This window comes from Lynx rufus, unplaced genomic scaffold (assembly GCF_022079265.1).
Source record: "Lynx rufus isolate CCGP_SWC_20201006 ecotype Redwood Valley unplaced genomic scaffold, mLynRuf1.p SCAF_28, whole genome shotgun sequence".
NCBI lineage: Eukaryota > Metazoa > Chordata > Mammalia > Carnivora > Felidae > Lynx > Lynx rufus.
Genome location: NW_025814843.1, coordinates 12,061,002 through 12,083,809, shown reverse-complemented (window position 1 = coordinate 12,083,809; position 22,808 = coordinate 12,061,002). Strand labels below are relative to the sequence as shown.

Sequence of the window (22,808 nt, the reverse complement as noted above, 5' to 3'; positions counted from 1 at the left end):
TGCTGACGCTGGAGACGCGCCTTCCTGGAGGGCCCTCCAGTCACGTTAGCCCACTCCCGGGGGCAGGATCTAGGTCTGCGGGCGAGGCCTCCCCTCCTCTGTCCCCCGAGCAAGATGTCTTTGGCTGCCGTGGCCAGGGAAGGGGCGAGGGGTGCTGAGGACCACCGTGTCAGTCCCAGCTCCCCTCCGCCACCTGGAGCCAGGAGCCCCGCTCTGAGGCCTGTGTGTGTGTATGAGCTCGTTTATCCTCGGCCTCGTCCCGGGGGTGGCCTCTGTCATTCTCACGTCCAGAAGAGGAAACCAAGAAGCCGAGGGCCCTCTCACACCGTGGGCGGGGGCAAGATGTGGACGCGGGCGCTGTCCGAACCGGGTGTCTCCCGGCCTCAGGAGTGAGGGGTCCCCGGGGCCAGAGGGGACCTCAGCTGCACACAGCTCCTGGTCTTACCGGCCCCGGAGCCGCGCACGAGGCCACACGCACCACGGAATGTGGCTGCTTTGCTCTGGGGCGGTGTGTGCGTGGCAGGCCTAGAGGTACCACTTGCCAGCACCGTCCTGGGTTGGGCGTGGGACTTGGGTGCCGGCCGCTCAGCCTAACCCTGCGGCCTGGGGCACGTGAGCCAGGATGTATGAGCCTCGGTTCCTCGTCTGCAAATGGGGCTGATACCCAGAGGACCAGAGCTCAGGGGCGGTGTGGGGACTAGGTGACAGTGCCTGGGACATAATGCGTGCTCAGCAAAACCCAAGCCGGTTCTGTGTTTTGTCAGGAGCCTGTCCTGAGCACAGGGCCCAGGGCAAGGTCCCCAGGATGTGAGCCGCTGGAAGGAGCCGGGGGAAGTCCCGGGCAAGCCTGGCCTCGTTCCCTCCTCCTCCTCCTCCTGGCCACCCCTCCATCCTTTAGGGAACGAATTCCTGTCTGTGTGGGCGGGAGCCCTGAGCCCATAAAGCAGTTACCCTTAGACCAGGGCGGTAACCGGAAGGACCGAATCATTCAGAATTACACTTCTGGTTTCGTGTTCTTTGCTGAGTACCCTGGGGCCAGGATGGTGGGGGGAGGGTGTCCTAACCCAGACCCTCGGTCAGGCTCCCACCCCTGCCCGCAGAGCCCCGGAAGGACCCTCCCCCACATGACCCCTAAGAGGTGCAGCAGGTTCGGGTGGGGTGGGTGAGGGAGGGGGGGCAAAGAAGGAAAGGGCCGTCCCAGCATGCAGCTGGCTGCTTCGGGAGTGAGGGAGTGAGTTCCCCGTCACTGAAAGCACACGAGTGGTCCACAGTCTCACCACGTGGTCCAAACACATACAAAATAACATCCTCCTTGTGGGGAGAACAGAGAGGAAGCAAGGTCAGCGTGGTGGGTGGGTGGGTTCCTCAGGATGGCAGGCGGCCCCAGGTGGGCAGCGAGGGGGCCGCGGGGTGTCTTTGAGGTCTCTCTCCACCCGAGAGCCCAGCACGGTGACATTGGGAATGTAGGTGTTAGATCACACAGCCTTCTCTGTCAGGGCCAGCCGGTAAATACTCCCAGCTTGGCAGGCTGTGAGGACTCGTGCAACTGTGTAACTCTGTCGCTGAGGCCCGTGTGCAAGCAGCCACAGACGGATGTGAACCAGAGAGCCCAGTGGTGTTCCAGTGAAACTTTATTAACAGCGATGGGCGCAGGCCAGATTTGCTTCTCGGCTGTCGCCTGCGGGTCCCTGCATTAGAGGGACCAGGGGCTCGGGCCCGGAGGCCCCAGAGGAGGGGTGGCAGCTGAAGGAAATGAGGACAGCCTTTCTTGGCGGGGGTGGGGGGGGGTGGGTGACAGGGGCCTCACCCCAGAGGTCACCCAAATGCTGCCTTGCCTCTCTGGGGGTCCACCTGCCCTGGGCCCCAGGTCCCCTCATTCAAGGCCTTGCTACGGCTCTGATGGCTCCAAGCAGACAGTTTTAAAATATGCAGCTCTCCACTTTTCAGGAGGGTGCTCGGCCCCCATTTCCGTCCCTCACTAGAAGTCCCCCGATGGCACGCACATGGTTGCTGTTGTTACTGGCGAGGGAAGCAGGACGGCCTCTTCCGGGACACCCTCCCTGGCCTCGGGGACGGCGTGTGGGCTGGCCCGGCCCTGGGGGGACAACGGCTTCTGGTTGTGTTGGTCTGGAGGCGGGGGCTGGACGCTGTCGTTCCAGCTGGTCCCCGGGGACGCTGGGGCCCCAGGGAGGGAGGCCTGCAGGTGCTGAGTCCTCTGTCCCCCCGCAGGAGAACTGTATCGGGTTTCCTTGAGAAGACAGAGGTTCCCGGCCCAGGGCAGCATCGAGATCCACGAAGACAATGAGGTGGGCGGGGCTCCTGGCGGTGTCTGGGCTCCCTGTGGTCAGGACTTCGGGGGGACCCCCAGGCCGGTGGACATTTCACTTGCTCTTCACCGGACTTGCCGTGCGACCCTGGGCAGGTCCTTGTCTGTCTCTGGGCCTCCGGCTCAGACCCCCTCAAGAAGGGTCTCTTGGGGCCCTTGGGGCCTTGACAGCGAGGGGCTTGCTCCGCCAGCAGCCTGGGCGGCCCCCTCTGCGTGCACCACAGGGGGCCACGCCGGGGGCCGAGGGTCCCCGTGCCTGCGCCCCCTCTCCCCGCCTCCCGTGTCTACCCCGCCCAATGTCCTCCTCAGGAAGGCTGCCCGCGGCGCTCCTGCAAGACGCACGTGCTCCTGCTGGTGCTCCACGGGGGCAACGTCCTGGACACGGGTGCGGGGGACCCGGCCTGCAAGGCGGCCGACATCCACACCTTCGGCTCCGTGCTGGAGAAGGTCACGCGCGCCCACTTCCCGGCGGCCCTGGGCCACATCCTCCTCAAGTTCGTGCCCTGTCCTGCCGTCTGCTCCGAGGCCTTCTCGCTCGTCTCTAAGTGAGTCCCTTCTGCCCACGTGGACTGGCCAAGGTTGGTGGGGTTGACGAGGGAGTGCTGTCCCGGCGGGGGGGGCGGGGGGTGCCTGCCGGGGCGTCCACGGGATGTTAGGCGCTGACTGGCCATGAACACGCTGGCGGGGAGTGGTCAGCGAGGGTCCCGAGCAGTTAGCAGGTGTGCGCCCGGCCTGCCCTGCCCTGCCCTGCCGAGCCCGGCGGTGCTGGCTCCCTGTGCTCAGTAGGCCCCGGTCCCCCTGGCTCCGAGGACACTGAGGCCCCGGGAGGCCCAGCAGTTGCCCCCAGGGTTACCCAGAGAATGGAGCTGGGAATCGAACCCGGGCAGCCTGGCTTTCCCGCCGCACGGTCAGAGCCCGGTGCGGGTGTGTGTTCTGATGCGGGCGGGCCATGCGCCCTGGACGCCCGGGAAGAGCCAGGGAACCTTCCCCGGCCTGTGTCATCTGTAACGTGGGGACGATCGCGTCGGGAGCACCGCGTGGAGTGTTTGCGAGGACGCTGAGCGCTAGTGTGACTCGCGGCTTCGTCCTCCAGCGTGGATGGCGCTCTCTCGAGGACAGTGGGCCGGGGAGAGGGTGTCCGGGTCCCCACAGAGAAGCCGGCCGCAGGGGATAAGGCATCAAGCTCCCCGGGCCTGGTTCCTGCCCCCCCTCCCGTCCCCAGTGGGGTCATGTCGGGCCCTGGTCAACCTGAGTTTGGGCCCTGGGTGGGGGTGGGGTGGGGCGGGGGCTCCAGCCAGCTGGCTCTGATGCCCCAGGGGACCACGGCAGGCAGGGTGGGGGTGGGGGCCGGGCAGGAGCTGGTCCCCGAGGGGTCTGAGCTACGGCAGAGGGAAGGGCTTGCACGTGGGGAAGCAGGGCAGCGAGGACGCCGTAGAGCAAGCTCTCGGTCCTTTCTGGGCTCACACCTTTCTGCAAAGCCCGCGGCCCTGGACCCTCGCCCCAGGACGGTGCACACCATGTCATGCACACAGCTACGTGTCCATCTCCAAGCTGTGGCTGACGCGGGTCCCCTTGCCTGGAACCCTCTCTCTCCTCCTCTGTAGCGTCCGTAAAGCCTTCCCTGAGGCCTAGTCCAGATTGCACCTCCTCCGGGAAGTCTGCTATGATACGTCCCCACCCTGATCCACACCAGGCGGCTTCCTCCAAATCGGGGTGTCCCTTGGGGCCGTGCGGAAGAGGGCAGGGGAAGGTGGCCGGCCAGGAGACGCCAGGCCCACATCCCGGGCTGGCGCGGGGACGATGCCCCCACCTGCACTTTGTTTCTTGTGGCTCCTGCTTGGTTCTGCTTCGAGGGCCCCGAGCAGGGGCCTAGCCACGGCCGGCCCGTGCTCTCCTCTGCCCGGCACGCAGCCCCAGACCTGCCCCTGCCTGAGCCCGGCCGGGCTTACCTTGACCCTGTCTGCAGCCTGAACCCCTACAGCCACGATGAGGGCTGCCTCAGCAACAGCCAGGACCACGTCCCCCTGGCCGCCCTGCCCCTGCTGGCCATCTCCTCTCCGCGGTACCAGGACGCGGTGGCCGCCGTCATCGAGCGGGCCAACCAGGTCTACACAGAGTTCCTCAAGTCCCCTGACGGAATCGGCTTCAGTGGGCAGGTATGACAGCCTGCCTCCCTAACCAGCTCTGACCTAGCCTGACCGCTGTCCTCAGGCCGACCCTGACCCGAGTCTGACCCCTGACCCGAGTCTGACCCCTGACCCTGGCCTGACAGCTGCCTTCAGGCTGACCCTGACCCGAGTCTGACCCCTGACCCTGGCCTGACAGCTGCCTGTGGGCTGACCCTGACCCAAGTCTGACCCCTGACCCTGGCCTGACTGCTGTCCTTACGCTGACCCTGACCCAAGTGTGACTCCTGACCCTGGCCTGACTGCTGTCCTCCGGCTGACCCTGACCTGAGTCTGACCCCTGACCCTGGCCTGACTGCTGTCCTTACGCTGACCCTGACCCAAGTGTGACTCCTGACCCTGGCCTGACTGCTGTCCTCGGCCTGACCCTGACCTGAGTCTGACCCCTGACCCTGGCCTGACTGCTGTCCTTACGCTGACCCTGACCCAAGTGTGACTCCTGACCCTGGCCTGACTGCTGTCCTCGGCCTGACCCTGACCTGAGTCTGACCCCTGACCCTGGCCTGACTGCTGTCCTTACGCTGACCCTGACCCAAGTGTGACTCCTGACCCTGGCCTGACTGCTGTCCTCGGCCTGACCCTGACCTGAGTCTGACCCCTGACCCTGGCCTGACAGCTGCCTTCAGGCTGACCCTGACCTGAGTCTGACCCCTGACCCTGGCCTGACAGCTGCCTTCAGGCTGACCCTGACCTGAGTCTGACCCCTGACCCTGGCCTGACTGCTGTCCTTACGCTGACCCTGACCCGAGTGTGACTCCTGACCCTGGTCTGACGGCTGTCCTCGGGCTGACCCTGACCTGAGTCTGACCCCTGACCCTGGCCTGACAGCTGCCTTCAGGCTGACCCTGACCTGAGTCTGACCCCTGACCCTGGCCTGACTGCTGTCCTTACGCTGACCCTGACCCAAGTTTGACTGCTGCCCTCAAGCCAACCCTGACCCAGCATGAACACCCATCCCCCACAGGGGTTCTGTCAGTGGCTCTCCGGGACAGGTCCCTTATTCTGCCAGGGACAGGGGACTGGTGCTCCGGCCGGGTACGGAGGCGGTGGGTCAGCGGCGGGCGGGCCTTTAGCCCCAGCTGTGTGTGCCCCAGGTGTGTCTCATCGGGGACTGTGTGGGGGGCCTCCTGGCCTTCGATGCCATCTGCTACAGCGCGGGGCCCTCGGGTGACAGTCCGGGCGGCAGCAGCCGGAAGGGCAGCATCAGCAGCACCCAGGTGCGGGCCAGCCGGTGGGGGTCGGGGAGGGGCCTGTCCTGGGGAGGTGAGGCGGGCCTTCACCCCGGTACGCGGTCGCTACCCCGGAAGTGTTGCCCTACGGGAGGAGGGCGGGTTTAGGCCGGGGTCGGGCGCCTACGTCCGGACCCCCGGTGGGTCGCCCCGGGCCGAAACCCCGCCGTGACTCGGTGGCTCCCGCGCTCCTTCGCAAGAGTGCTGACCTGACGTCTGGGGAGAAAGGGGTTCATCCGCGCCCGGGGGAGGACGCGGGGCCCCGGAGTCTGTGGTGGCTGCAGTGCTCTCCTGTCCTCTGCGTGACCCCAAAGGACGCCCCCGTCATGGCGGACGAGGCGTGCGGTCTGGCCGGCAGCAAGCGTCTCAGCAAGAGCAGCATTGATGTCTCCGGCGTGCCGGACGAGGACGCCTCGGAGCCCCAGAGGCCGTTGCCTCGGAAACAGAGCGACTCCTCCACCTACGACTGTGAGGCCATCGGCCAGCATCATGCCTTCCTGTCCAGGTAACCGCCTCCCGGGCCCCGTCTTCCTTCCAGCGCGGCGTCCGGGGCAGCGAGGACCGGCCCTGGGGCCCAGGCCCTTTCGGGAGGCCTGTAGACGGGTGCGGAGAGGCTGGGACCCCGGCCACTCCCCGTGGGCCCTGCGCCGCCCCGACCTGCGGAGGGAGGGGACGGCCCTCCAGCGTCGTGGACGCTCAGTGTCAAGCTCTGGCAAAGGGAAAATTACGCCCGGCCCGCTTCACTGCTGCTTAAGAAAAGGCGGTGGAAAAGCGGATGCGGGTGTGTTTTGCGAGCCGCTCCGGGGGTCGTTCTGTTTGTCAGACGGGGCAGTGGAGGCTCCTGGAGGCCGGGAGGCGTCCTGGGATCACACGGCCAGCGCCGAGCAGCTGGGGCCGGACTCCGACTCCTGGTCCCTGGTGCGGTCCCTTCTGCAGAGTTGAGTGAGTTACCAGCACGCTCATCAGGGCACAAGGGACCCACCTAGGAAAGCAGGCCTTGTTCCGCGCTGTCCCTCCGTTCTCTGCCCTGTCTGTCCTCACTCCTTTCTTACCCAAGTGGCAAGTGTCACGGGGCCATCAGGAGGTTTGCAAAATAGGTCCCCTGTGACCGCTTTGGGGTCTTCCTCTTTGTACGTATTTTGTACATCCTTTGCGTTTAGTTTTTCTTGGAAAAAGAACCCTTCTACCGGGATCTTTTCTGATCCTTTCCCTATGTGATACGTATTCGGTAAATCTTCTTAACGGGGAGCGTTTCACTGGGTGAGCGGACAGACAGCTCCCTTCATACCAGTAATTGGATACTTGGCTCCTTCCAGTTCTGGGAAGTTACAGCGTGCGTAAACGTTTGCGCGTGTGTAGGGCTGTTTCATTCGGGTGCATTCGTTCCCCGAAGAGAAATCCTTCCATCAAAGGCCCCGCACATTCAAATCTCTGACTATTCGAAGCCCCTCTGTCAGCCTCAGTTCGCATCAGGCTTGCAGGGTGAAGTCGTGACTTTTCTGGTTCACCCTCGAAAAGTCCTTTAAGAAGGCCCCAAATCCGGAGGGCGACAAGAAGTTGGAGGCTTCTGGTAGCCGGTTCAGCGCAGCCAGCTTTTCCCTCTAGCGTAGGGACAGATGGCAGTTTCGTCAGACGCCGGCGCTGTCCTCGCGGGGAGAGACAGGAGCCCGAGGACTCAGATCCGGCTACCCCGACCCCTCACGCACGGCCGGCGGGGGACTGGCCCGCGCTCTTTCCGTTGTTATTTCTCAAATTCCCTCTCTCCCCCACCTGGAATATTCTAGTTGAATTTGCGTTCAGTTACTTGATTCGTAGATCACGGGATCCCACTGGATCGTCTCACACCCTGAGCTGCACTTAAGTGCCACCTGGACGGTCCAGGGGCGCCCGGCTTTCCTGCCCGCCAGGCCTCGGCGGCCGCTCTGGGTCCGAAACAGCATCGGCCCGGCTCTCGGGAGCAGCGGCGCCCGGGCTGGGACTGGGGGCGGTTCTGTGTGTCCCACCTTTCTCTTCAAGCCCTGCTCCCTGTGCAGGTGGTGCGGGAGGGAAGCGCACGCTGTCTGCACCTGGTTCTGCAGGTGGCCTGGGGCCCGGGTGACAATGAACTTGCCCGATTCTGCAGGACCGGCTCCGTCCGGCCGGTCTGCGTACCGGCCAGGCCAGGCTCCGCCGGCAGACGGCGCGGGAGCTCACCGGGGGCCCTTGCGAAGCCGGCCCGATGGGGCAGGCCTGCCAGCCTGCAGGATGCTTAGGTGCTCTGAGGCCCTCAGCCCAGCTGAGGAAAGGTTTTACCGGATCGTGGCCGTGAGCGTCTGTCCAAGTACGGTCTCTGGCTGCCGGCAGGTGACAACGGCAGAGTTGGGTAGATGCGACGGAGGCCGAACGGCCCCGCGGTCTAAACCATTTACCGTCTGGCCCTTCAGAGGAAAAGGGCCGTCGGCCGGGCCCCGGTGGCCCGCGCCAGGGTGGCCGTCAGCTCTCCGGGCTGGCCGGCGGGCTCTGACTCCGGGCCCCGCCGCGGAGGCGGCGGGCCGGGCTCTCCCCGCTCAGCCTACGCACCCCCGCTCCTTCGCTGACCGCCCTCCCGGGGCTCTCTCCCCTGGGCAGCATCCACTCGAACGTGCTGAAGGACGAGGCCGAGCCCCCCGCGGCCGGGGGGCTCCCGCCGCCCGAGGTCAGCCTGGGTCGCTTGGACTTCGACGTGTCCGACTTCTTCCTCTTTGGCTCGCCCCTGGGCCTGGTCCTGGCCATGCGGAGGACAGTGCTGCCGGGACTGGACGGTGGGTGGCGCTGCCGGGGCCTGAGAGGCCTCGTGTCTCTGGACCACGGTGTCGGGGCCTCCGGCTAGGGGACCGTGGGGGGGTGCAGGGAGGGGTGGGGCATGGGGAGGGGGGAGGGAGGGGCAGCATCCCCGGGTGGGACAAAGGTGAGCCAGCCCCGGTGGGTTTCACCTCCCTGTCACATGCCCCACGTGGGCAGTTGTCATGCTCCACAGGAGGAGAAGCCACATTTACCCTCCCGCCGCCCTCCTTCCCCGGCACCCCCAGGCAGACCTTCTGCGGCCGGGGCGACCTCCCCGACTCCCACACAGTCCCAGGCCCACCTTAGTGCCCGCGGCCTGAGCGCCCACCCCCAGTGCTCTGAGATACACAGTGAGGTGATGTGCACCGGCCTGTGGTTTAGCAGTGAGTCTGAGGGGACAAGCAGCGGGGGCACCTCGAGGCCCACACGTCAGGGCTTCTCAAACTCCTTTTCCACAGCGCTCCCCAGCAGCCGCCACCGTGGGACGGAGAAGGGAGGGGCTCTCCTTGAAGTGGGGAGGGGTGAGGCGGAATCCCACGCCGCCTCCAAGTTGGCGAGGGGACCTGGGTCTCCCAGGACTCCGGACTCCGGACCATTCAGTCCCCCCACCCCGGGGGAGGGGGACACGGGGAGGCCTCGGGGGAAGACACCTGCCGGGCTGGGGGGAGAAGTGTTCTGCGGCTCTGGCCAGCCTCGAGCCCTGTCTCCCGCCTGCCTGGGGGCTGAGCGGCTGGGGAAGGGGCCGCTGATTCCGACCGAGAGATCCTGGGTCTGCCTGGTAGATCACATGGAGAGTTCGCGGACGCCGGAAGGATTTGCAGGAGACCGAGCAGGGGAAACAGTGGAGGGAAGGCCTGCGTGGAAGAGGGGCTGCCTGAGCAAAGGCACAGAGAGGGGCAGCCGGCAGGCACAGGCCGGGGTGGGGAACTGCAGGGGAGCGCCGGCCGCAGCCCTGGGGCCTAGAGCGCCGCTCCTGGTGGGGCAGGTTGGCAAGGCCCTGAATGCCAAACGCAGCACGATGGCCTTGGTCCTGTTGGTAGCAGGGAGCCACGGCATGTTCTTGAGCAGAGGGCTGGGCCACCCGAAGCCGCACTCAAGGAAGCCTGCTGGGCCCAAGGGAGCAGGAACTGGCAAGGGGCTTCCCCCACGTCCTCTCTGTTCCCCTCAGGCTTCCAGATGCGTCCCGCCTGCAGCCAGGTCTACAGTTTCTTCCACTGCGCGGACCCCTCTGCTTCGCGGCTGGAGCCCCTGCTGGAGCCCAAGTTCCACCTGGTGCCGCCCGTCAGCGTGCCCCGCTACCAGAGGTTCCCGCTGGGCGACGGGCAGTCCCTCCTGCTGGGTAGGCTCTCCGCGGTTGGGGGCGGGCGGTTGTGTGAGCGTGCTGAGCCAGGGGCTGGGCCCCGCCGGGTGGCACTCCAGGGCCACCCTCTCTGGTCCAGGCTCTCCACGCGCTGGCCGAAGGAGGGACTAGACTCCCCTCCGACCAGGGCCCATGTGCTCCAGAGCAGGAGGAGGGGGCAGAAACAGCTGCTCACCTGTGTGCACCCCTGCTCTGTCGGGGGCGTCTTGGGGCCCAGAGGCCAGGCTCTGCCCCTGACGGGCTCCTGGGGCCAGCACGCTGCTCGAGCCATCAGACCTGAGTGCAAGCCCGGGGGTCTGTGCTGGGTGTTGTTCCCCAGCCTCGCCCCTGGAGGTGCAGGGCCAGGAATGTGTCATCCCGGTGGGCATCATGGAAGAGGGGGCCTTTGGCCACGGCATTTGGACAGGCGGAGCAGAGCTGGAGGATGAGGGTCGGGGGGCACTTGTAGGTGGAAGGAGCAGCGGGAACAGGGCAGGTGGGTCTGGGGGAGGCCAGTGGTCTCCAGGGCTGACACGGAGTGAACCAGGCACGGGCAGGGGAGGCCGGCGTTGGCGGTCGGGGCTGGGAAATCAGGGCCTTCCTTCCACATCCTGGATGAGGAGGTTTGGTCAGAGCCTGTTCAGAAGTTTGGGCCAGACTGGGGGAGGGGGGGGTGCCGTGCATGAGGCTCATTCAGGATCCAAAAACAGCACCCCCCCCATTTTTAATGGAAACTTAATTTCCAAAGTCCTGCTTCGTCGGGAGCTTCCACAGACGGTCTCCCCCGTGCACCCGAAAATGTGTTGCTCTGGGCGGGGCAAGGCCCTGCCCCGGAGAGCGTCCTAGCGCCTTGGCTGACACGCCTGTTCCCCCCCCCCCCCCCGGGCTCGGCCGCAGGCCTCTGTGCCTCGGGGGGGAGGGGGGTCCGTGGAGGGGCGCGTGGTGACCGTCCGCCTCCGGAGGTACCCTCGGCGGTTCTGCCACAGACAGAGGGGATGGTTGGGACCCACAACTTAGAGGAGGTGAGACCCAGCCGGGCCCTGGGGTGCAGGCGCCCCGTCGAGCCCCGGGGGGTTAGGGGCGCGGGCTGCCTCTGGGGCGGGGGTGATGGTGAGCGGACCGGGGAGGCCCAGACTCCTGCCCGGTACGGGCAGCTCCTGACCGCGACCTTCCCCCACCAGCTGACGCTCTGCACGCCCACAGCGGCCTCTTCCTGGAGGGCGGCTCACGGGACAGCCCACCGCCCCCGGACGCCCCCGCCCCGCCTCCTCAGGCCCCGGGGGCCCAGTGCCCCGCGCGGAGGATGAGCCGGGACAGCTCACGCAGCGACAGCTCAGACTCCTCAGACAGCCTGGCCCCCGCGGGCGTCTCCCACAGTGAGTGAGGGTTTTCGGGGCGCTGCCTGCTTTGAGGGCCAGGGACCCCCCCGCCCCGGGGCGGGCGCTGGTCCACTGCCGGGGCTGCTGAGGGCGGGCTGGGCGCGATAAAGGAAATCCATCCAGACTGAGCCCCGGGGCCGAGCCGCGACCCCAGCGTTTGTCTCCACGGGGCCAGCCCCCGCTGCTGGGGACCGGGTTGCAGGGCTCGTCCTGGGGACAGGCAGGAGAAGGGGCCGGTGGCTCACGGGAAGCTGAGTGGTCACGTCCGGGGCTCCGGCCCCGGACCTGCGCCCCGAGTGGCCCGTTCACCGCGGGGTCCGTGTGCCGGGGCCCCACGCTGGCTCGCGGGTCAAGGCCCAGCAGGGCCACACGGTCCTCACCTGGATCTCGGGCCCACAGTCACGGCCAAGTGGTGGGGCGCCAAGCGTATCGACTACGCCCTGTACTGCCCCGACGTCCTCACGGCCTTCCCCACCGTGGCCCTGCCCCACCTCTTCCACGCCAGCTACTGGGAGTCCACGGACGTGGTAGCCTTCATCCTGAGACAGGTACTGCTCTCCCTCTCCGGGCCCCTCGGGAGGGCCCGTCCTGCTCTCTGGGGAGCAGGGTGTCTTGCGGGCCACACTGCGCCCTGGGAGGGCATGGGGGTTACGAGGCCACACGGGGGGTTTCATGGAGAGCACTGGCTTCTGGTCAATGGCGTGGCACTTGCTGGAAAATTAAACAGAAACCGCACAGGAGAATGGACCCGTGTTCCGCCTGGAGACGAGTCACAAATGCCTGTTCCTCTGAGGGTCTCGGTGTCCTCGGAGAGGCCGGTGACTGAGGGGGAGCCTGGTGGGGGGGTAGGGGGCCGGGAGGCGGGGCCGGTGGCCAAGGGCAGGAGTTTGATTCTGTTCTGTGTCCCGCGAGAAGCCACCGCAGGGCTGAGCAAAGAGAGAGCTCGTGCCTGACCGTGTTCTGGGAAGGGAGTCCTGTGTCTGCTGCTTGAGGGGCCAGAGAGAAAGCCCTAGGCCCGTTACAAGGCCAGCCTGGGGGCCCGGCTTTGGGCCGGGAGCTGGTGCGGAGGCCCGGGGGGCCGGGGATGGGGCGACAGCAAGGCTTGCTGGCATCTGGGCGTGAGGGACCGAGGGCCGTGCTGCGGGGCCTGACGCCCACCTGAGCACCTGGGGGGCTCCCTGGGGTTGGGGAGGAGCAGGGCCAGGCTGGGGCGCGGGAAACCGAGTCTTGGGTCTGGGCCTGAGAAGGCCGAAGGGAGGCGAGTGCAGGCTGGGGCTCGGCAGTCGCCGGTGGTAGGTGTCCCGGTGACGGGCGCGGCGCCCCGATTCTGAGGTGGGCTTTGCCCCCACCGAGCGGCTCTCCCCACCAGTGGGGCATCCTGCAGCGTAGCCCAGTTGTGACCCCGCCGACCCCACGGCAGCGTCGGCCCCGCCAGTTCTGGGTGCGGGTCGTTGCCCGGGCTTCCGGCCCCTGAGACGGACGGTCCGGCAACCCTGCCTCGGGTCCTGCCGTCCGCCGGGGCGGCCTCCAGAATGCCTCCCACCTGGACCTCGTGGGTCCCCAGAGGTCAGGGGGTGGGACTGGAGGTGCCAGCCTCCGGTCACGTGCGGCCTGCTCCTGGCCACGGCCTCCCCTTGGGTGGGGTCCTAACAAAAGGCATCTTGAGGGCTCTCTGGCATCGAGGACATTCCAGAGGTTTTGGGAGCTCTGAGACCGGATCTGGGTTTCCCGCGTGGGAGCCGGGGGTGTCTCTGTAGGCTGAGAAGCGCAGGGACGGGGACCCAGGGGGTGGAGGAGGAGCCCTGGAAGGTGCAGGAGAGCCGGGAGAGGGCGCGAGCCTCTGCGCTGGGCCGGACAAAGTCCGGGGGCCGCGGGGGGGTCTGGAGGAAGCCCGCGTGGGGCAGGTGCAAGGGGAGCAGGTGGGTGGGAGCCACGCAGGGTGAGGCTTCCGTGGGGCGTGGCTCCGACAGGCACAGGGTCCGTCCTGGGGACGCGGAAGGGCGTGACCCAGTGGGGGAGGGACGGAGCCACGGGGCTGGGTGGGAGGGAGGACCGGCTAGCTGCTGGAGCAGCGCGGCGGGAACGGATCCGAGCGGGGGGGGGGGGGGGGGGCCGCGGTTTGGACGCCGTGCACAGAGGCTGCTCCCCGGCAGAGCATCTGAGAGCCCGCGGCCTGGCCCCGGCTGTCAGGATGGTGGCAGACAGGTCCCGGGGCTCCCGGCCTCCTGAGGGTCCCAGGCTGGCAGGTGGTGGGTGGGTGGGGGTGGGGGGGCGCTGCCGGCCCTGACAGCCTTCTGGGAAGGAGGGAGCGGGGTGGGCCCGGCCGACCCGGAGCCCTGCTCGGCTGCCCGTCAGGTGATGCGCTACGAGAACGTGACCGTCAAGGAGAACGCGGGCCTGGATCCTGCGGCACTGAGCCCCGCCAACCCCCGTGAGAAGTGGCTTCGCAAGAGGACCCAGGTCAAGCTGCGGGTATGTGGTCATTGGCACCGTGTCCTGGTGGGGGTGGGGGTCTCAGCTGGTCTCAGGGAGCGGGGTGCCCTGGGGGCTGGGGCACCCGCGTGGCAGGGGAGGGCTGCGGGTGGCAGGGAAGGTGGGGGTGGGGTCGGGGCTACGCGGGGTGGGGGGGCCGGTTCCCGAAGGCCCGGCTCCAGGGGAGCACCAGGGCGGGGTCCAGGGCGCTGGGGGTGGAACGGCTGCTGTATGTCAGGCTTCTGGAGACGCGGATGTGAGTCAGGGTCTTGCCCATGACCGTGGGGCTCACAGTCCGATTCGCCTCTGAGTACGTACGGCCCGGCGTGGTGTCTGCGGTGAGAGAGGGAAGCGCAGATCAGGAAGAAAACGGAGAAAAGGACTTGGGGCAGACCAGGCAGGGCTTCCCTGAAGGAGAGTCGCCTCCGTAGGGTATTGAAGGACGAATAGGAGCGTGGTATGCGTCACTTCATCTATGTACTCAGCAAAGCATCATCGGTCGTGGATGTGGCCCCCTGTGCCGGGTCCACAGACGCAGCCACTGCTCCGGTGGGCCGTCTGGTGGGAGCACCAGACGTGGACGCTGAGGACCCTGAGCGCGGACCGGTGCTCCGCGAATCAACTCTGTTCTCGCAAACGTATTTATTGAGCTACGGTCACGTTTTCTACAACTCGCCTGCTGAAGGGGGACAGTTCGGTGGATGTGAGCGTGTTCACGGATGCGCACAAACATCACTACGGCCAAGTTTGGGACCTTCTCATCACTTCGGAAAGAGGCCCCTTTCCCCGTAACCATCCCCCGACTGTGGTCCCTGCCCCTGGCCCCAGCTGTCTGTCTGCTCTGGGCCGTCCGTGTAACGGAACCATCCGGCATGTTGCCTCTGCGTCCAGCTTCCTTCTCGGAGCCCTGTGCTCTGGGGGCGCGCCCACGTTGCGGCAGGCGTGGGTACCTCGTTCCGCTTGACGGCCGAGGATCTTCCCGCGGACGGACACGTTCCGTTTACCCAGTCGTCACCTGTGGGGCCTTCGGGCGGTTCGCACCTTTTCTCTACCGTGGGCGACGCTCCGGGCTCTCGTGTGTCCTCGTCTCTCGTGGGATCCAGCCGCCCCGGCGGGTGCGAGGCGGGGTCTCCGTGTGGTTTTGCTTCGCGTCTCCCCGCAGATAGGTGACACAGGCGTCTTCCCGTGTGTCTGTTTCCGCGAGTTAAGTGTCTCCTCCCTGGAGTTTTGGCGGTGTGGCCCGTGCCCCCTCCCGACCGTCTGTGGGTCCGGGTCCCCTGAGCCCAGTCCAGGGGCCGGTGCAGGGTGGGGGGGGGGGGGTCTGCTGAATTGCACGCAGACACCGTGAGAATGGAGGGCGGGGGTCCGCGGGGTGCTTCTCGGACGCGGCCGGGCCAGGCCGTAGCAGGTGGGCTGGGAGGTGGGGGCAGACAGAGTCGGGGGGGCCCTGCAGTGCCCGGCCCATGACAACTGGGGGCCACAGACAGGTCACCGGGCACGGCCGTGACGCCGAGCTCAGGATCCGGAATTCACCGCGGGGGCCTGGGCGTCGGCAGTTCTGTGCTTTGGCACGGCTTGTGTTGACTGAGGGTCCCCACTGAGGGCTGTAAGCAGAGCCCCGGCCAGGGGGAGCTCGGTGGGTGGGGACAGACGCCTATGGGAACGGTCACCGGCTTGAGGGGTTCGGTCTTGGAGCGAGGCTGGGGGCCGAGGGGGGCCTTTGAGCTGCGGGGCGAATTGAAACCAGAAGTGGAGAAGCCTGGGGACCCTGGATGCTTACAGACAAAGTGACTCCGTGTCCGGAATGATCCGCAGTGTGGGGGGTGGGGGACCCCAGGGAGGCCGTAGCTGGTGCGGGGCGCAGGCGGGGTCCCCACGCACTTCTCCACGCTCTGACACGTTTACATTTCCCAGTAAGAAGACACACGGTAAGTGGCTGTGGGATGGGACCTGTGACGTGGAAGGCGGAACGGGAGGCGTCCTGGCAGGGTCCGGCCCAGGAGCCGGGGAGGAGGACAGCCAGGGGCCCGGCCGCCTCCTCAGGGTGCGTGGGACGGTCAGGATCAGGGTGCTTCTCCGTCTGCGGGAACCCGGGGTCCACAGCACACGGCTCAGAAGGGGTGACGCGGCAGGGACACGTGTGCCCCGCGGTCCTGAGCACGGCGTCGGGAGGAAGCTCACGGTCCGGCCCCAGTGGCGAAGGCCGAGCTGATCTCTGCTTTCAGAACGTCACCGCGAACCACCGGGCCAACGACGTGATCGCCGCGGAAGACGGCCCGCAGGTCCTGGTGGGGCGCTTCATGTACGGGCCCCTGGACATGGTGGCTCTGACCGGAGAGAAGGTGCGAGGGCCGGGCCGGGCGGCGGGGCGGAGCAGGGCCGGGAGGGTGAGCGGGGGGCGCCGAAGTCCGTGCGCCCGAGGGCTGGGCGTGGGGGCCGAGGAGCCGGCCGAATGGCCCCTGGCCCCCGCCTGCAGCCCCCGGCCTTCAGGGCGTCCCCTGGCCCCTCACCGCGTGCAGGTGGACATCCTGGTGATGGCGGAGCCGTCCTCGGGCCGCTGGGTGCACCTGGACACGGAGATCACCAACAGCAGCGGCCGCATCACCTACAGCGTCCCGCGGCCCCGGCGCCTGGGGGTGGGCGTCTACCCCGTGAAGATGGTCGTCAGGTAAGACCCAGGCGGATCGTGCCGTTCGGTGCCCTTCCAGCCGGGCCGGCCGGGTGACGGAGCCCTGGGGGTGCTTTCCGGGGAGGGGGGGAGAGAGAGGAAGACGGACCGGCGGCCAGCTGTGGCTTCGGGAGATACCGGCCCGCTGCTCCCCGAGCCGGGCCCGGGCCGACCCCTGGCCTCAGGCTACGAGCTGAGTGCGACGCGGGCCGACCACAGGCAGGTGCGTTTTAGGGGCGACCAGACCTTTGCGATGAGCTACCTCACAGTGCTGCCCCGGGGCATGGAGTGCGTGGTGTTCAGCATCGACGGGTCCTTCGCGGCCAGCGTGTCTATCATGGGAAGTGACCCCAAGGTCCGGCCGGGGGCCGTGGACGTCGTCCGGTGAGCGTTCCCTCCCGTCCCTTCCCAGAGGCCCCGGGAGAGCCGGGCCGTGTATTTTTCCAGAATTCCACTAATCTCCGGGGCAGGAACTGGGGAGTCCCGGTCACGTGTACCGAGGGTCCCCGAGAAACGCCCTGCCACCGTCTGGACGCGAGCTCCCCCTCCCTCCCGCCTCCGTTTAATCTCTGCAGCCAGCCAGGCCTGGGCTCCCGAGTTCTGACTCCAGGCGGGGTCCAGTCGGCGTGTTCTGGTGGCCTCTGGGAGAAAAGGCTCCGAATGTAGCAGCCGAAAAGAATACTATTCCATCTCTCGCGGTTCCGTGGGTGGGCTGGGCTCTGCTCGGATGTCGTCACGTGGGGTGTTCCCGTGACTCACGGCCGGGTGGCGATCTGGGCTGGGGGCGGGGCTCATCCGCAGGCTCCCCTCGGGCCGGGTTCGAGATGGCCTCTGTACTCGCGGTGGCTGGGCCCGCTCTCTGTCCGCGGGGCCAGCCTGGGCCGTCTCGTGGAGACCCGGGTGGAGGCCGCAAGCCTTCTCAGGACCCAGCCTGGGGCGTCACAGTGACCTTTCCGCTGTGTTCCGCTGGTCATGAGTAGTGGCAGGATCCGCCCAGATTCACGGGGAAGGGACCACCTAAACGTGTGAATACAGGACACGTGGCTCCCAGGGGCCACCCTCTGGGCCTGACTCAGGCGCAGTGATAAGGGGAAGATTGGAGCTCGTACAGCTGATTGGGGAGAGCAGGGCAGGCTTCCTGAGAGAGGTGGCGTCAGAGATAGTCCCCGAGGGGTGGACGGGTTCAGTCCAAGCCGCTGCACAAAGATTAGCAAACGTGCGGAAGCGAGAAGAAAATAGAAAACGGATTTTGATAGGCCAGAAAGGAGGACGCGGGGCGACAAGGACAGGAAGAGCAGAGCACGTGGTGGGACGGGGTCAGGGTGGTTGGATTTTGGAGGCCAGACCAGGACGGGGCCGGAGGTGGGGCTGGAAGCAGCCGTGTAGAAGGGTGTCACCATAGGAGAGTGAGGGAGGAGCCACTTTATCCGCTCCCTGCCTCCCCGCTCCCTGCCTCCCCCCATCCCTCCCTTTCACCCTCCCTGCCTCCCCCCTGCCTCCCCCCTCCCCACCTCCCTCCCCACCTCCCTCCCTCCTACCCTCCCTGCCTCCCTGTTTCCACCCCTGCCTCCCTCCCTGCCTCCCCCCACCCCATCCCTACCTCCCTGCCCCCTCCCTGTCTCCTCCCCTCCCTGCCTCCCCCCATCCCTGCCTCCCTCCTACCCTCCCTCCTACCCTCCCTGCCTCCCTGCCTACCCCCCACACTACCTCCCTCCCTGCCTCCGCCCCTCCCTGCCTCCCTCCCTGCCTCCCCCCTCCTTACCTCCCTCCCTGCCTCCCCCAGTTCCTGCCTCTCTGCCTCCCTCCCTCCCTCCCTCCCTGCCTCCCTACCAGCCTCCCTGTTTCCACCCCTGCCTCCCTCCCTGCCCCCCTCCCTGCCCCCCTCCCTGCCTCCCCCATCCTTCCCTGCCTCCACCCCTGCCTCCTTCCCTCCCTGCCTCCCTCCCTCCTACCATCCCTCCCTCCCTCCCTGCCTCCACCCTTTTGTGAGGCTGACTCAGGGCCAGGCCCGGGAGCAAGGCAGCCCCACGGGGAAAACAAGTCTCAGGCATGAGAAACTAACCCCGGACTCCAGGTGAGCAGGACCGATGCCGGGCCTCAGCGTAGCAGCAGTGATCAGACCAGCCTGGACTGGGGACCCCAGGGTTAGCTGCCCTCCAGATGCCCCTGGCCCTGCGGGAACAGGACCTGGACGGACAGGCTCGAGCTCCTGGCAAGTGTCCGGCTCACCCTGTGAGGGTGGGTGGCTTGTTCCTCTTACGTCTCCCACCCCCCCGCCCGTCAGCGCCCCCCTTCCACAGCTGGGAGTGGGGGGGGCTGTGGTCCTCTCCCCCGGGGACCCGCACCGTGGTCTTCACGTGGGCTCCTGAGCCCCTGCCGTGTTCCACAGACCCTGCTGCTGATAAACGGACTACTGGGTCCAGCTCAGAACTAGCCAGAGTCCCCACGGTGGCGTCTGAGCCTGTGTGGGATTATGGAACGTCCCCCCGACCCCTCAGGGCGCTCTCCAGGTCTGGAGCCCCCCGGTCTATGGTGAGCCGGGGGTGGCCGGTGCCGCAGCAGCCCCTGACAGGCCCGAGCTCATCTGGCATCTTGGAGGCAGAGTCCCGTGTGAGGTCCACAGCCAGTGCTGCGGGAGCAGACAGGGGAGGGACCGATGGCGCCTGGGAAGCTGGGAGGGCTTCCTGCACGAGGGGGCCTTGAGAGGGGATGGGAACGTGAGGAGATGAAGCCCTGAAGGGCGTCCAGGGGAGGGGTCCGCGGCTGGGGTCCCAGCTCGAGCTGGAGCTCGAGGCCCGTGGGTGCAGCAAAGCAGCCCCGTGTGGCCGGGGTGACACGATGGTCGGGGGTAACAGGTGCACGGAGGGCTGGACACCTCGGGACGCCGGGGAGCCAGGGGCGGCTTTGGGCACAGGAGCGATGGTCACCATGGAAACAGGACCAGGGGGAGCGCCACGGCCTCTGTCCAGTACGCACTATGCTGGTCGTGTCCGGACTCCTCCTGTCCCGCCTTGGGACGGCCCTCGTCTCAGTTCTTGTCCCCCCGTCACGGGTGGGGCCTGGAGGGGGTTGCACGGCCCAGGTCGGACTGGACTCGGGTGGGGGTGTGAGCGAAGGCCGAGGAGGGCGCCGAAGCAGGAGGGGGTCAGGGGTCAGGTCCTGCTGGTCGCTGGTTGGACGGGAGGCCGCTCACGGGAGCAGGAAGGGCGACGGGGACAGCCGAGGAGGCAGAGGTGGCCCGTCCTCGGCGGGGAAGCCCGAGTGACGTGGAGGCCTCGGGGACGGGGGCCAGTTTGGTGGTGGGCGAGCGGTGCCTGCGGGCCGTCCAGGGACACGTCCCGACTCATGGGGCTCAGCCCCCCCCCCCCCCCCGCGTGTGGCTCCACCGTCCTTCCCCGGGGTCCCGGCGCTGCTCAGGACGGCTGCGGGGGTGGGGGGCGGGGGCGGCTGCGGGGCAGGGGGGCTGGACCTGCGATGCCGTCCGTCCGCAGGCACTGGCAGGATCTGGGCTACCTGATCCTGTACATCACGGGGCGGCCGGACATGCAGAAGCAGCGGGTGGTGTCCTGGCTGTGCCAGCACAACTTTCCACAGGGCATGATCTTCTTCTCCGACGGGCTGGTGCACGACCCCCTGCGGCAGAAGGCCATCTTCCTCCGCAACCTCGTGCAGGAGGTGAGTGCGGGCCGGAGGCCAGACCCGCCCTCCGCCTGCGGGTGCTGGGAGCCTCCACGGCCCCCGCCCCCACCCCGAGGTGGGCACTGTCACCCGCGGGGACAGAGGAGGGCGGGGAGGCTCCCTGAGGCTCGGTGACTCCCCCACGGTCCCCGAGTCCGCGTCTCCTCCTTTACCTCCTGACCCCAAAGCCCGAACTCCGTCTCTGCGCCCGGTTATTCGTTCAGCCGACGGGTGCCCGCCACGCTCCTTCGGGGTCCTGGCGTCGGCGGCACGGGCTGGCACCTGCTCTCCTTCCGGAGCTTTGACCTGTGGCCCCGGCACGGCGTCCCCTGGGAGCTGCTCAGAAATGTCGATTCCCTGCCCCCCCCCCCCGCCGCCACTCACCCCAGACCCGCTGCATCAGAAACTGGGGAAAGGGCCCAGCGGTCTGCATCTTGACAGACCCTCCGGGGGGATTTCAATGACGGTAACATTTTGAGAACCAGTGATCTGTGGCCCAGGGGCTGAGCCCAGCCGGTAGCCCTTCTTCTACGTGACCTTGGTCTGAGAATGGTGTTTATAGTTTTAAATGGTTGGGGGTTGGGGGCGGGGATCAAAAGGAGAATGCTATCTCATGATGCGACAGCGGTACGAAAGTCCGATCTCGCTGCCTGCGAAGGCAGATGCGTTGGGACACGGCCACGCTCCCTGCTGGCCACGCTCCCTGCTGGCGCGGTGTGCGTGGCCGCTCGGAGCCACAAAGGAAGAGTGTGGTTGCAGCACAGCGCAAAGCCTGAGATACCGATTATCTGGTCTTTCGCAACAACGTCAGCCAATCCCTGGTCCAGAGGAAGAAAGATGTGTAAATCTTTACCTGGTGGGTGATCAGTAAAGGCCTGTTGTCATGCAGAGGAGCTTGGCCTGGGGAGGGCAGAGAAGGCTTCCAGGGGTTGGTAACTCTCGAGCTGAGTCTTGAATCAGGAATAGCAGTTTGCCTGGCAGACACAAACAGAACGTGCAAAGGCACTGAGGTAGAAGAGAGCCTCAGATGTTCTTAGAGCTGCGGGCATGCAGGATGCTGGTGTGCACCGGGTCAGACCCAGGTCGCGTGGGAGCAGAGGCCTGGAGGTCATCGGGGGCCTGAGGGTTGGCAGACCTTGGAAAACCTTGGCCAAGACCGTGAACTCCACTGAGGGCAGTGGGGAGCTGGGGAGCGGCAGTGCCTGATGAGGGCTGCAGAAAGAGCCCTGTGGTGGCTGTGTGGAGACCAGATCGGTGAGACAAGAGAGGCAGGGAGGCCAGGCGAGGCAGAGGCCGACCGGAATCCAGTGGCGGCCACGGGGAGGGAGAAAACGGCATCGGGAGCGGGGATTGTCAGGTCATGCTCGGGACTGGGTGGCGGCCCCCCAGCAGGAGGTAGAACTGGGGAAGAATGTTCTGGGGGGGCAGCAGAAAGTTCAGGACCGGAGCTTCGTGGCCCTCCAGCGGCTCTCAGTGGCCAGCCCGTGGAACCGGGAAGGCGGCGAGAGAGCAGTCTCCCGGGCCAGGGCGTGGCCAGGCGGGCACGGGAGGGAAGGGGCAGGGTCGGCGTGGGGATGGGACGTGCAGTCCAGAGGGGCGGTTCTGGGTTTGGTCCTGGAGGCCGCTGGCCGTGAAGATGGCAGGAGGGAGGCCGAGGTGCTCGTGGGTCACCCCGCGAGCGGGAGGTCCCCTGGGGCTGATGGGGCTCAGGGGGCAGGGAAACTGTGACCTGGGACCAGAGGGTGGGGCTCAAGGTGAGCAGCTGGAGGGCGAGGGGCTGGGGGGCGAGTGAGCATTGGGACACGGCCACCGGACGGAGGCACTCCGCACCAGTCTGGGGTGGTGCGGACGGCACAGGGCGGGGGGTGAGGCCCAGACAGAACCCCTCCAGTCCTGTGACACGTCTCTCGTTCCCTCGTCCGTGTCTTTGCCCGTCACCCAGTGACCTAGGAACGCCGACGGGGTCAGCAGGTGGCATGGTCCCGACCTCCCCAGGCGGAGCCCTTGAACTGGGGGGCACGGCGGGGCGGGAGGGGAGCTCCTGCAGGGCCGCGTCCTGCCGCGGGGTGGCCCCGGGACCTGGAGCCCCCCCCCCCCCCGTGCGGAATCGGGTCCTCTGACCCCGTGAGCGCCCGCCCCTCCACGGGCTGCCCTGTGTTTCAGTGTTTCATCAGAATCAGCGCGGCCTACGGCTCCACAAAGGACATCTCCGTGTACAGTGTGCTGGGACTGCTGCCCTCCCAGATCTTCATCGTGGGCCGGCCCACCAAGAAGTACCAGGCCCAGTGCCAGGTGGGGGCGCCGGGCCGGGTGGGGGGCGGCGTGGGCAGGGTCTGCCGTCCATTCAGTTGTTTTTGTTCATTCCTTCATTTGCCCACTCACTCATTTGTTCATCTGTTCATTCGCCGTTTCCACACGCACCATGGGCACCTGTCCTGGGCCAGGCCCTGGTGCCGTTGGATGTCCCGTCATCCAGGCGGCAGTGCCCGTGGCAAGAGGCCTAATGGATGATGGGGGGCATGGGGTCGTGACCCCCCCCCCCCCCGGGGAGGAACAGAGACGATGGGGGCAAGGCTGCTTTGGAGGGTTCGAGGGAATTGTCCAGGAGGCTTGAGGTGGGAGGAGCATTTGTGACAGAGGTCGCCGCAAAAGTGAAGGTCAGGAGGTGACAGAGCAGGTGTTCCCCCCCCCCCCCGGGGCGGGAGCAGGAGAAGGGGGGCCGCAGTGCC

General features: G+C 67.1%; 1 protein-coding gene across 1 annotated transcript in view; it reads left to right on the top strand.

Moving 5' to 3' along the window:
* Nucleotides 1–22,808, top strand: part of PITPNM3 (PITPNM family member 3) — a 46,611-nt gene that overhangs the window by 22,140 nt on the left and 1,663 nt on the right. Inside the window, exons 4-18 of the mRNA XM_047090140.1 lie at nt 2,230–2,306; nt 2,636–2,871; nt 4,293–4,482; nt 5,607–5,729; nt 6,056–6,246; nt 8,349–8,521; nt 9,712–9,882; nt 11,064–11,258; nt 11,661–11,809; nt 13,617–13,733; nt 15,959–16,075; nt 16,253–16,401; nt 16,636–16,785; nt 19,893–20,076; nt 22,243–22,371. Coding sequence (XP_046946096.1) covers nt 2,230–2,306; nt 2,636–2,871; nt 4,293–4,482; nt 5,607–5,729; nt 6,056–6,246; nt 8,349–8,521; nt 9,712–9,882; nt 11,064–11,258; nt 11,661–11,809; nt 13,617–13,733; nt 15,959–16,075; nt 16,253–16,401; nt 16,636–16,785; nt 19,893–20,076; nt 22,243–22,371 — 2,351 coding nt within the window. The remainder of the gene's footprint in view (nt 1–2,229; nt 2,307–2,635; nt 2,872–4,292; nt 4,483–5,606; nt 5,730–6,055; nt 6,247–8,348; nt 8,522–9,711; nt 9,883–11,063; nt 11,259–11,660; nt 11,810–13,616; nt 13,734–15,958; nt 16,076–16,252; nt 16,402–16,635; nt 16,786–19,892; nt 20,077–22,242; nt 22,372–22,808) is intronic.